This window comes from Pogona vitticeps, chromosome 2 (assembly GCF_051106095.1).
Source record: "Pogona vitticeps strain Pit_001003342236 chromosome 2, PviZW2.1, whole genome shotgun sequence".
NCBI lineage: Eukaryota > Metazoa > Chordata > Lepidosauria > Squamata > Agamidae > Pogona > Pogona vitticeps.
The window spans coordinates 90177629-90191572 of record NC_135784.1 but is presented as its reverse complement, the minus strand read 5'-3'; the positions used below and the strand labels follow the sequence as shown (position 1 = coordinate 90191572).

At 42.7% G+C, this 13944-nt stretch overlaps 2 protein-coding genes across 29 annotated transcripts in view; both read left to right on the top strand.

Annotated features, from left to right (window-relative positions):
- Positions 1–13944, top strand: part of SGCD (sarcoglycan delta) — a 631892-nt gene that overhangs the window by 194729 nt on the left and 423219 nt on the right. The gene's annotated exons all lie outside the window — the stretch shown is intronic.
- The window catches only part of LOC144586791 (uncharacterized), a 168235-nt gene continuing 161352 nt past the window's right edge, over positions 7062–13944 (top strand). Inside the window, exon 1 of the mRNA XM_078385602.1 lies at positions 7062–13210. Coding sequence (XP_078241728.1) covers positions 8020–10542 — 2523 coding nt within the window. The 5' untranslated portion in view covers positions 7062–8019 and the 3' untranslated portion in view covers positions 10543–13210. The remainder of the gene's footprint in view (positions 13211–13944) is intronic.

Sequence of the window (13944 nt, the reverse complement as noted above, 5' to 3'; positions counted from 1 at the left end):
TGTTATATCACTTTCTGACACCTGCCTTTCCCAGCAACACAGTCCTAGGCATATATACAAATAAGTCCCAGTGAGTGAGAGAAATATCATGAGACAAAGAAATGTAGAAGGACCTCATTTCTCCTACTCAATTATGCTGTCATGTCAAAAGGTGAGGTGCACAGAGCTTTTCTTTCCCCACCCACCTCAGCTTAATGTGTGACTTTTTGCTTGTTATATTTACAGTTGTTCTCCCCACTTCTCAGTGAAATGGAAACAGATTACACTGGCACCAAGGCAGGTGCATTTCTTCTCCCTTATACTGTAGGGACAGTGAACTTGTAGGTCCACTTGCTCCATTGATGTAGCTTCTTCTTACCCTGGAGGAGAACTGACAGGGACCTGCCTTTAGCCTCTCAGAGGAGATTTTTGAGGGTAGATTCCTTTTCCTCAGAACAGACTTCTCAAACCATAAAGGGAGAAATCTAGAAATCCCGTGGTTACTGAGATGCCCTACCAGAGACAGTAGGATCATGCATTACTCAAGGTATATGTAGAACTGCAGCCTTACCTGCTTAACGAGTTAATGTAAAGAACTAGTTGGAAGATCCATTGTGGAAGGAGAGGAGATTGTTTTTTTCTCCTTGTATAAATTAGTTTATAAACTGTTTTTCAATTTTTAGGAGGAAGACTTAGGGAAACTAATTAGCTGGGTAATATATATTCAGTTTTAATGGGCAAATAAATAATTAATGGTATTGCCTTTGTAAATTTAGCTTTTCAGTTATAAATTAACATAATTACAAGAGCAGTGTTTCAGCCTGCATTTTTTTTTTTTTACTAACCAAATTTAAATCAAGCAATTAAACTTTAGGTTTCCACATCAAATGAGCTTGGCTCACAATAGTACCAACTGTATAGACATGTATTTGTTTGTTTTCATGCTCATTATGATAAAACATGAAACAACATACTCTGCAATAAATGTAATCAAATAAACTGTCTCAGGAATTTATCATATGTGGGTTTTAAGTACTTCACCCATAATAATTATTATGTGCCATCAAGTTGTTTCTGTCTTGTAGTCAGAAACAGGGTTTTCTTGATACAGGGTACTGAGAAGTGGTTTTCCACTCCTGTCTTCTGAGACAGCTCTGGGGTTCTGCAGTTTGCCCATTCTTCTGGAATGCACAGTGGGGAATTGAACTCCCAACCTCTGTTAACTTACTGTGCTATCCAGTCAGCAGCTTCACCCATACATGATCCTGTATATTGGCTGCAATTCTGTCACACAATTATGCAAACTGTGCAAACAATTTCAGAATCAAACTGCCATAATTTCAGAAATCTGTGTAGATGTTACTTGCTGTGTACTGAGTCATGTGACTTGGTGTGCAGCACATAATGCTTACAGGAATTTCTTAATGTACCACCACTCACATCAAAAAGTTACATTTGATTCACATCAAGAATTTACACTCTTTGTATCCTTCCTGTTGTTGTCCAGTACTTCAGTATTTTGAAATAGAATTTCATGTCCAGCTTGTTTTAGGGCATGTTCAACTACTGCTGATTTTTCTGGTTGTTTTAGTCTGCAGTGTCTCTCATGTTCTTTGATTCTGGTGTGAATGCTGCATTTTGTGGTTCCAATATATACCTGTCCACAACTGCAAGGTATTGGTATTTCAAAATACTGAAGGACTGGACAACACTAGCAATCATTATGTTAGACTGCACAGGGAAGCCATTGAAATCCATAAACATCAGCAGAACTTGAACAGAAAAGGTCTAAAACTAACCAAGGCCTGGCTCCCATATTGAAAAATACAGCCTGCAAATGGTCAACGAATTCTCACCCAGCCACAAGGACCCGGGATCATTGCACAAAAAAGACCAGCTAACAACACCCATCAGTCACAGTGACAGATAATCTCTTCCCCTTATCACAACAAAACCAGGCTGATCACCCTGTCTCTTGAAAAGGACAAAAGCTCTTCCCACAGCTATAAATACTCAGCTATCCAAAAAACAGCAACAGAGCATGGACAGAGTTCCTACTCCAGTCCTCTGAAGATGCCAGCCACAGAGACTGGTGAAACTTCAGGAAGAACAACCTTCAGAACACAGCCAAAGAGCCCAAAAAACCCACAACAACCATGTTTTTCTGTTTGTCAAGAATTTGCCACATGACATTAATGACTTGCTTCTTGTGAGTTTGTCTACATATTCAATACACTTTCTGTTAAAGAGACTATTATTTTTATAGCGTTATGTATTCTCAGTTTTTTATATGGCATGAAATTCTGGATTTTAACAAAGGCTACCCCTCAATGGAATTATTTGAAATACTGATTTACTGCAGGATTTTAAGAATGCATTGGATGAATAGAGTGAGCAACAGAAAAGTACTATGGGAAATGAACCAAGGAATAATAAAACTCAGAACTTTAGAGAGCTATAATATCAATCTATCAAAAAGGCTGACCGCCAATGAATTGATGCTTGTGGTGCTGGAGGAGACTCTTGAGAGTGCCCTGGGACTGCAAGGAGATCAAACGTATCCATTCTGAAGGAAATCAAGCCTGAGAGCTCACTGGAAGGACAGATCCTGAAGCTGAGACTCCAATACTTTGGCCATCTCATGAGAAGAGAAGACTCCTTCGAAAAGACCTTGATGTTGGGAAAGTGTTAGGGCAAGAGGAGAAGGGGACGACAGAGGACGAGATGGCTGGACAATCATCAAGGCTACCTACATGACTTTGACCAAACTCCGGGAGGCAGTGGAAGACAGGAGGGCTTGGTGTGCTCTGGTCCAATGGGTCACAAAGAGTCGGACACAACTTAACAACTGAACAACAACAGTTCTGTCAGTCATAGAATAAGTCTGAGTATAAATAGTCACAATGGATCATGCAAGATAAAATAAATGGGGTGCCTGTGTGAGTGATGCCAGACCCACCCTCAGTGGTGCCAGTGGCTGCAGGGTCTCCTAGCAATATTTCCACAGACTCCAAGTTGTAAAAATAACCAGAAATAAGCTTTATTTGCTCAGAGAGGCACACTGAATCAGAAGTGGAGACACCAACTCCCTTTGTGAGCTGCTAATGACACATGGGTCCCTGAGAGTCCTCCTGGTCTTGAAAAATGGGAGAGGAGGATGCATCCTAACCCCAGTCTGAGTACTTTGTAAAACAATTGGTAGAGGTGGGTTCACTCCTTTGTTTCTTCTGAAGCTCTTCTTTCACACTGATGCTTTTGATACCAGTGCTATAACTAGGCTAGAGTAGGAACTGCCCTGTAGGACTCCAAGGGCACAAAGGATGCAGAGGTGGCTTTGAGGGCTCCAGAAGTCCTGATGTAAAGGTCCCTTGTCTGCAACTCCTTCCTCTGTTTACCTGGCAGGGCTTAAGAGTCTACAGCTTGGAGCTATTCCTCCAGCCTGATTTCAACCTCTTCCAAGAAGCAGAAGTAGGGGTACCACACTTCAACAGCCTCTCCCAGGTTTTTTCCTCCTCCTTCAAGGTCTCCACATCTTCCCCCAGTCTTCCCAAGGAAGCCCCCAAGCTCCTCCTCCTTTGTGCCAGCTACCTCCATTTCCTCCTTCCACAGGTGTCGATTTCTCTGTGGACAGCTGTCATCCCTGTCGTCTGCTGTCCAGAGGCCTGGGAACCCAGGCCATTAGTGACCCCCCCCCTCACAGGGGCTGGGAGAGTAGAAAGAAGAAGAAAAAAACCTTGGGGGAAATGCCACATTATTTTTTAAAAGCTCACATATCCAAATTTAGAATAGTCACTATAATTTCTGCCTCATGTACATGAATTATTAGAGGTGTACAGGAGTGCATCTCTTGTATGGTGCGACCAGTGAAAACAGCATTCCATAAGACAATAATGATAAGAGGGGGGAGTCCAAATAAAGTTATGACTTTCGAATAGTTTTCTTAAATCAATATCGTATTTGAGTGAATAGTTTTAGACAGCATGTGCTTTCTCTAAATGTGCTAAATTTGGAAAAGTTTAGGCAAGCACATTAAAAAATTTAATTTTTCTTTCTAAAAACTTTCCAACTCCATCCCTCATGATATTGTTTTGCTACCACTTTTTGTGTGGCTCAGAACAAATTCCATAGTTATTTTTCAAATATCTACTATAGTTTCCTGTAAAGGAAAGGATTTTCTACTATGTGTGTTTATTTAAAAAATTTGAAGTTGATCTATCTTACCGTTTAAATGACATGGGGCTGTAAAATGCTTGTTTGACATAGGACTTTGACTACACATCTTTATATATTTTTATTTTTAAAAAATTTTATTTCTACCCTGCCTTTTCCAAATGAAGTGGCTCAAGGCAGAGTAGAATTGCTAAAAAGTGTACCTATGTTTAAAATCACAAGAAGGAGTCCTATAGACCATTCTTACTACTGACATTGGTGTCATCACATTCAGGCTGGCCTTTGCTATCTAAAGTTTGGCATATTTTTCTGTTTTCAATGAGGACACAATATTGCAAGGCACTATTGAACCATTTCCTGATATTTTGAGTCATGGACACAGAAGCAATAACTCACATTCATGAACTGGAGCTTTTTTGAAGTATTGACTAGCTTGAAGTGAAGCTATCTGAAGGACATCTTCCTTTATGAGCCTGCTCAATTGTTAAGATCATCAAGAGAGGCCTTTCTCTCAATCCTGCCACCTTCACTGGTGGAGATATGGGAGAGAGTCTTCGTTGTTGCTGTTCCCAGAGTCTGAAACCCCCTCCCACCAGAGTTTAGACTGGCCCCATCTTTATTTGTCCTTCTGCAAGGAGTTGAACACTTTTCTCTTCAGGCAAGCTTTCCTTGAGTGAATGACTTCTGAGTAGGATTTTTAAAATAGATTGTTGCACCTTAGTGCATTGAATGTGTTGTTGTGGATTAAATACCTCTCAATTTGTTGTTCCTATTCTTAATTTTAATCTAATAAAATATACTTTATATGTACATGTGCTCCCAGTTTGCTTTTATTATTTCCTCAGAAAGGGCCACTGAAGAGTTAATTAGTCAGAGGCCAACTTTCATTCAGTGAACAAAGCTCTTTGTTCATTGAAACATGTTGTGATGTATTTTGTAAAGCTAGAAGACAGAACAACCAGTGTGACATGAATGTACGTATGTGGGGAGGAAAGTGATTATGGGAATCTTATTTTCCTGACTCAGCGTTGGTTATCAATTTCAAACATACTGGTACTGATCAGCCATGAAGTTCTGCTGTGTATTTAAAAACACACACACAATAACACTGGTTCTAAACACTCCTCTTTCTGCAGATTAATGGATACTTTCTTTTTTCTTTCTTATGTAGCATGCATTATCTTTATCCCTGGATTATTTTCAGTTGCTAACTATTTTAGTTTTTTCAAAATATTGTAGAGTTTTGGAAACCAACCAAAAATAGTTTAGGGGATAAAACCCAGGATGTTTTACCACATTGTGGGTTCTTTGTTGCATCATTGACACCCAAACTAGATTAAATATTCTAAACTCAAGACTTCTTTATGCATAGACATTTATGGTTAGCTATGGTTGTTCTTGTCTAAATGGGTTGTTCTGCTGTTTAATGAGCGTTGTTTTACTGGAATTATGAATTTAATTGGTTTAAATCTGTATGTAACCAAGAAAACTTTAATTGTCAGACAACTAACGAAAGGTCTTAAGCAAACATATAAACTTTAGATGTTTCACAAGGGTGCCTGTAAAAGCTTTACACTCACAAACAGTGTTCCAACATAAATCTGCAAAAATGTCCTTTGTGCCATACAGGATAATTCTCAGAACTTGGAAACTTGACTCTTTAGACTGTAGCTCAATGCATTTCACAGCCTACATAGTGATTGGCCATACTACTTGAGGGAATCTGAAACTTTTGGGCTAAAATCGTGTTGCACAGGTTCATGCCCACAATGGAGATGATGTCATTCTGAGCAAAAATTAGACACAAAATAATGACTAGCTGCCATTAATGAAAGGCAGTTTTGGGGTGCATGTGACTCAAATGCAACAAATTACATGCAACCCAAAATCTCCAAAGATAGAGGAGCTGTGCAACAGAGTTTCAACTATGTTTTCCAAAAGTTACTTTTCCACGATGTAAGAATTCTTCCAGAAATAACATGGGATGGATTTAATTATGCCAACCTTAAGATTGGTGCTGGTCATGATGTTTACTCTGGGACAACCTGAGCCCCTATTCTATCTGAAGTAAGAATCAAGCTACTTGCCACTGCCACTGATTCCAACATGGCACTATTCACCTTGTATGTGTATCCCATAACAGAGCTCCTGCCAATGTCAGAATCATTTGATGTAAAAATTGGATACTAAAAATGTGTAAAATTAGATCAACACTCCAACTCTGAAGTCTGATCAAGCATAACTCCCTATCTACTTGCTAATGACATTGGTGGCACTGCTACTGTCTATAATGGAGTGGAAAAAGTTTTGGTCCCCCAGATGTTTTGGAATTCATGTCTCAGAAGTCCTAGTCAGCATAGCCAAAAGTAGGAGATGAAGGGGAATGTGGTCCAAAATGCCTGAAGGTCAAAATTGCCATGCCCTTAAGCTAAAAAGGAGCAGTTGAGCCTATATGGGATTTCTTAGTAAGATGGAGAACTGGCTATGCTTCAACAGACTTTGAGACTGTTCAGTTTCCTTTTTACTTTGAACCCAAGTGTCTTGGTGGAAGGATATGATAAAAATGTGAACAGGATTAATTTGTACATTGTCATTTATTTTTTTTACATTGGAGAGAAGAATCCTAGCACCAAAGAAAAATCAGCACCTAGAGTAAAATGCAATTCAAATTAATCCCTGTTGATTGTACTCCCTTTTGGTTTTCTACCTTTTAGGTGAGGGTTTCTCTCTAGTAAGGAAGACAAAGTCCTTCAACTGCCGCCTGATCAGTGGCTGTGCTTTTTTCTACACAAACTCACTGCTGAGAGGTTTCAACAACATGACTTAAATAGCTACATGTATCTCTAAAATAGCACATCAACATGACTTAAATAGCTACATGTATCTCTAAAATAGCACATCAAAGTGAAATTGTTACATACAGCACTGATGTTACCTGTCTGTCATGGGTTGGAGGGAAAGTTCCATCCTATGGGGAGTGGAAGGCGGGACATCAGGAGGAGGGGCTGTACTGTATATATATGTGGAGCGTGTGTGGAGAAGTTTAGGAGGAGCTGAAGGAGAAGCTGAGAGAAGAAGCTGGTGTGGGAGTCTGTGTGTCAGACAGGGTACTACTGTGTGTCAGTCAGTACCAACCTGATAGGTTCAGGTGTCTGTATGGTTAGCCAGAACTGATAGGTTCAGGGTCTGTGCTTTATTGAAAGGTGTTCTGTGTGAACCAGACTGGTGTATGTATGATTGAGACTAAGCCACGTTACTGTATCTTATTCACTTGATCATTTTATTTTCCCTGTGTGTTATTTAAATAAACCTTATTCCTGTATTTGTTAAAAATCCATTCCTGGTCTGTGTGACTCCTTACAGGGAATGGTTGGTGGCAGCTTAGTGAAACTGTGGCATATCCCAGTAGGTCTGGGGTTGTCACATTGATTGGTGTCCAGCGTGTGGGATACGACTGGTCCAGTTGTCCAGTGGTACAGCAAAGCCTTGGCAAGTGTGCCCAGAGCAAGGGGGGTCTAGTCAGGGACAATCTGAGAGCGCGTAGGTAATCTTCTAGGCTTACCTCACGGGGAGGTAGGCTAGTGGAAGAACGTGTAACCTCAGATTGGTGGGACTAGATTAGGGAGCTCTGAGGCAACCTGTTTTGGCGGGAAAAAGCTGAGGCAAAGCTGAGTGAAGTAGCAGTGATCTAGCCTGTCTGCTGAGAGGCCTAGCAGAGGGGGGTGGACTCTGGCTGGCAACAGTTGCAAGTTAGTGCTGAAAGAACAGCAGCAATCTATAGAAGGCTGGTTCTGAGGCAAAAGAGAAAAAAAAGTGGTCGCTTTATTTTGAGGCTTGACTTTTGAAAGCAGCCTGTTCTGGGGGGGGATTATGCCCTTGACTCGAAGCCAAATGGCAGAAATGGGTGAAGTGAGGGAACCCCAGGTAGACCAAGGTTCTGAGGATGAATTTGGCTCAGTGCAGGATGACAGCACGGGAGAGCAGAACCCAGAACTCAGAAAAATGCTCCTAGCCCAACAGCATGAACTGAGGGTGAGGGAAATGGAGCAAAGGGAAAGGGAGAGGCAAAGACAATTTGAATTGGAGAAAGAAAGGATGGCGTTTGAGTTAAGAAGATTGGAACTGATGAATCAGAACAATAATAACAATAGAGATTCTGAGGGAGGCCAATTGTCTAAAACTGACCTGAAGAAATTCCCTGTATACCACAAGGGAGATTGCCCTGAGGTGTTCTTTTCCCTCGTGGAAAGAGCGTTTGTGGACTTCTCAGTAAGGGAAACTGAGAAGATGACCATTATGCGATCTTTAATCAGTGGCAGCCTGGCAGAAGTATATGCAGAGATGCCAGAGGAACTGCTGAAAGATTTCGCAGAGTTTAAAAAACTGGTGTTTGCCAGACATGGGATAAATGCGGAACAGCTGAGGCAAAGATTCAGGTCGCTCACAAAGAAACCAGAGCAGACTTTTACCCAAGTGGGGGCCCAATTCGTGAGGCTGCTAGAGAAATGGCTATCTCAGGAGGGGACAGAGACCTACCAGCAGCTCAAAGACCTGATAGCGCTGGAACAGTTTTATTCAGTCCTGCATGGGGAACTGAAGTTCCAGGTGAGGGAAAGGAAACCGAAATCTGTGGCCGAAGCGGCCGAAATCGCAGATTTTATTTCCCAAATAAGAAAGCCCTTAGGTGAGGGGAAATCTGTAGGTAAACCCAAAGAAACCTACAGCAAGTACTCTCAGGGACCGGGGAGAAACCAGCAAGTGGGAGGGGCCCATGGTGAAGGGAAGCCCTCAGACACGAAACCAAGACCTCAGATTTTGGAGGGAAAACCAAAACAAGATGAGAAAGACTCAAAATACAGCAGAAAATGTTATTTCTGTCAAGGAAAGGGCCATCTAATCTCAGAGTGTGAGAAATTAAAGCAGCTAAAAGGAAATGTGCCTCATGATTTGAGTGGAACCAAGCCAAAAGCTGTGTTCTGTGTCCAGAAAGAGCAAAGCTCCTTGTCGCTGAGGGAGCCTGTTGCCATGGCTACTCAATCTGGAACAGTTACATCTGCTGATCAGGCTGAGGAAAATGGTCCTCTTGTGGAGGTCAAGTGCTGCTTGCTAGTGAGAACAGATTCACAGTTGTTTGAAACCGCAGGAGTGGACGTAGGAATACTTGACCATCAGTATAGGGGGCTAAGGGATACTTGTTCCCAGGTGACCCTGTGCCATCCAGATATTATTCCTAGGGAGTATATAATCCCGAATGAGAGCCTAAAGGTGGCAGGGATTGAGGGACAGGTGATCTCGCTGCCAGTAGCTGAGGTACCTGTGAACTTTCAAGGCTGGAGGGGAGTTTGGCGGCTAGCGATTTCATCGACTCTGCCAGCAGCCGTGCTCGTGGGAAATGACCTGGCTGAACATGTGAAACGGGTGCTAGTGATTACACGTTCACAAGCCACCACGGGGACAGTTCAGGGGAGTACTGATGAGCCCGAGACGGAAGCAGAGGGGAGTTCCGAGGCTGTGGTGGAAACCTTAACCACAGACAGCCGATTTGGCCAAGAGCAAAAGGCAGACGCCACTCTCCGAAAGTGTTTTGAACAGGTGACAGACGCCCAGCTAACACCTGAAACCCCAGTGAGATTTCGAGAGAAAAAGGGAATTTTATATAGAGAGACCCTGAGGAATATCTCAAAAGGGGGAGATGGGATCAGAAGTCAGCTAGTGGTACCTGAAAAGTATCGCCCCATGATCTTACAAAGGGGGCACTCTGACATGTTTGCTGCGCACTTAGGGGTGAACAAAACACAGCAGAGAATCACACAGAATTTTTACTGGCCTGAAATAGGGAAGCAGATCAAGGAGTTCTGTAAACAATGTGATGTGTGTCAGAGGCAGGGGAATAACCGTGACAGGACCAAAGCAAAGTTGTGCCCTTTGCCTGTGATTGACACTCCGTTCAAATGTATAGGGGTGGATATTGTGGGACCTTTGCCCAAGGCCACAAAGAGGGGGAACAGGTTCATTCTCACCATTGTGGACCATGCCACGAGGTACCCTGAAGCCATTCCCTTGTCTAACATTGAAACTAACACAGTGGCAGATGCCTTGGTGGGGTATATGTCCAGGATGGGATTTGCCTCAGAAATAATCACGGATTTGGGCGCATCGTTTACATCGAAGCTCATGAAACGGTTATGGCAAATCTGTGGAATTAAACACAAGGAAACCACTGCCTATCACCCTGAAAGTAATGGGTTAACAGAGAAGTTCAATGGGACTCTAATGCGCATGATTAGGGCTTACTTGGCAGAGAATCCAAACAATTGGGACCAGAAGCTGCAATCCCTTTTGTTTGCTTATCGATCAGTGCCACAAGCCAGTACCCGGGTTCAGTCCGTTTGAACTCTTGTTTGGGAGAAGGGTGAAAGGGCCCCTTGATTTAATCAAACAAAATTGGGAGCAGATCACCCAGGATGACCCACAAGATGTTGTGACATATATAGACACCTTGATGAATGACCTAAAGAGAAACCTAGAGCTAGCAGCAGAAAACCTGCAAGCTCAGAAGGTCAGACAGAAAACATGGTATGACCACAAAGCCAGGGAGAGGCACTTTGACCCAGGGGAGGAAGTGCTTTGGCTTAGGCCCTGCAGAGAGAATAAACTGCAGCTCAAATGGGCAGGACCATATAGGGTCATTTCCAAGATGTCAGACCTGAACTACCTTATAGAGCAGGAGGAGAACCAAGCAAGGAGGGTGGTACATGTGAATGCCCTAAAACCCTACTACAGAGGGGAACAGAGGGTTTTATTTGCAATAAAAGCAGCTGAGAGTGAGGAAGCTGAATTACCCTTCTGGGAGGGTAGAGGGGAAGTAAAATACAACCCAGATGAGGTAAAGATCAGTCCTGCACTCACCCAAGACCAGCAGCAAGAACTAAAAATGCTGCTCATCAAATATCAAAGGGTGTTTTCCAATAAGCCGGGGATAGTGAAGGGAGTGATGCATCGGATCCACACAGGGGATGCACCCCCGCAAGCAGTATCCCCATACCGAGTGACGGGACCCTATAGGGACAAGGTGCGGAAGGAGCTGGACGAGATGCTTAGGGAGAATATAATCGTCCCCTCTTCTAGTCCTTGGTCCTCTCCGATAGTCCTAGTGGACAAGCCTGATGGGAGCATTAGATTTTGTGTAGATTACAGGAAAATAAACCGCGTAACCACTCCTGATGCCTACCCAATGCCCAGGCTAGACAACCTGATTGAAACCATAGGGGGTTGTCGGTTCATTTCATCATTGGACCTAGTAAAGGAATATTGGCAATTAAGAATTGATCCCAGGGATCAAGAAAAGACCGCCTTTTGCAGCCCTTTTGGTCTCTATGAGTTTAGAGTCCTGAGCTTTGGTCTCAGAAATGCACCAGCCACATTCCAAAGGCTGATGGACCAGACCTTAGCAGGGCTCAGTGACTTTACTGTGGCCTACATTGACAACATAGGGATCTTCAGCAATACCTGGGAAGATCACCTGAAACACCTGGAGTTAGTGCTGCAGAGGTTAAGTGCAGCAGGGCTAACAGTAAAGGCGAGCAAGTGTCAGCTGGGTAGCCCAGAAATAAAATACTTGGGTCACATGGTAGGGGGAGGAGTGATCAAACCCCTAGAGGCCAAGATAGAAGCAGTTCGTGATTGGCCTAGACCCAACACCAAAAAAAAAGTCAATTCATTTCTTGGGTTGGTGGGCTACTACAGAAAGTTCATTCCAAGGTTTAGCGAGATTGCGGCTCCGCTGACCGATCTGACGAGGAAGAAGACTGATGACCGCATCCCGTGGACCAGCGACTGTGAGGAGGCGTTCCAGAGGTTGAAGGAGGCCCTCATCAACTATCCAGTGCTGCGTGCTCCAGACTTCGACCGGGAGTTCATCATCTACACCGATGCGTCTAACAGCGGGGTAGGAGCAGTTCTTTGCCAGGAGGATGAGAATGGTGACCAGCATCCAGTGTCCTACCTGAGTAGGAAACTCCAGAAAGGTGAGAGACATCTGGCAACTGTGGAAAAGGAGTGCCTGGCCATAGTCTACGCGATCCAGAAGGCCAAGCCTTACATCTGGGGAAGACATTTTATTCTGTGCACTGACCATTCACCACTGCAATGGTTAAAGACAATGAAAACCCACAATAGTAAACTTATGAGGTGGGCTTTAAACCTGCAAGACTATGACTTTGAAGTGAAGGTGGTCAGAGGGTCAGTGAACTGTGTTGCTGACGCCTTGTCAAGAAGACCCGAAGAATGAAGACGGCGAAAGAAACATGGACTATGTATATATTTTGGTGACCAAAGGTTAAATGTATCTGGTTATTAAATATGCCTGGTTTGTATGAATAAAGGTAACTTGATGTATTGTAAATGGTAAAAGTTTAAATGCCTAATTGATATGTTTATCCTAGAGTAAGTATGGTATTGTATGTTAATGTATAACTGTTTTTGTATGTTTTGGATCCAGGTTGTTTTTTGGAGAAAAGCACCTTAGCTTTCCCCCTACAAAACAACTTATAAAGAGGGGAGGTGTTACATACAGCACTGATGTTACCTGTCTGTCATGGGTTGGAGGGAAAGTTCCATCCTATGGGGAGTGGAAGGCGGGACATCAGGAGGAGGGGCTGTACTGTATATATATGTGGAGCGTGTGTGGAGAAGTTTAGGAGGAGCTGAAGGAGAAGCTGAGAGAAGAAGCTGGTGTGGGAGTCTGTGTGTCAGACAGGGTACTACTGTGTGTCAGTCAGTACCAACCTGATAGGTTCAGGTGTCTGTATGGTTAGCCAGAACTGATAGGTTCAGGGTCTGTGCTTTATTGAAAGGTGTTCTGTGTGAACCAGACTGGTGTATGTATGATTGAGACTAAGCCACGTTACTGTATCTTATTCACTTGATCATTTTATTTTCCCTGTGTGTTATTTAAATAAACCTTATTCCTGTATTTGTTAAAAATCCATTCCTGGTCTGTGTGACTCCTTACAGGGAATGGTTGGTGGCAGCTTAGTGAAACTGTGGCATATCCCAGTAGGTCTGGGGTTGTCACAGAAATGTCAAAGGATACCCAATAAACATACAATATGATGTTGGAATGGAGAGCAGGACGTGGCATTATGGGGGGAAATACGCTATTCTTGAGCAAATATAAAAATAGGATATGTTTAGAGCAAGATTTTTAAAAAGGCTTGGATGCCCAGCAGCTCCTATATTGTGATACCTTTTGAGTATACTTTTCAAATAAATTAATCCCAAGCTGAGGTTTTTTGACATTCTGGCCAATAAGACCTGCTCTGTTAGAATTAAAAGACAGATTTCTTTCTTTCTTTCTTTCTTTCTTTCTTTCTTTCTTTCTTTCTTTCTTTCTTTCTTTCTTTCTTTCTTTCTTTCTTTCTTTCTTTCTTTCTTTCTTTCTTTCTTTCTTTCTTTCTTTCTTCCTTCCTTCCTTCCTTCCTTCCTTCCTTCCTTCCTTCCTTCCTTCCTTCCTTCCTTCCTTCCTTCCTTCCTTCCTTCCTTCCTTCCTTCCTTCCTTCCTTCCTTCCTTCCTTCCTTCCTTCCTTCCTTCCTTCCTTCCTTCCTTCCTTCCTTCCTTCCTTCCTTCCTTCCTTCCTTTCTTTCTTTCTTTCTTTCTTTCTTTCTTTCTTTCTTTCTTTCTTTCAGAACTATTACACTTGATTCCTTAGAGAGAGTGGTGGTAGTTTGGTTTCATTTCTGCTACACAAGGACAGCAAACTTTTGCTATGAGTCCTTTGGCTCATTGTGGACACG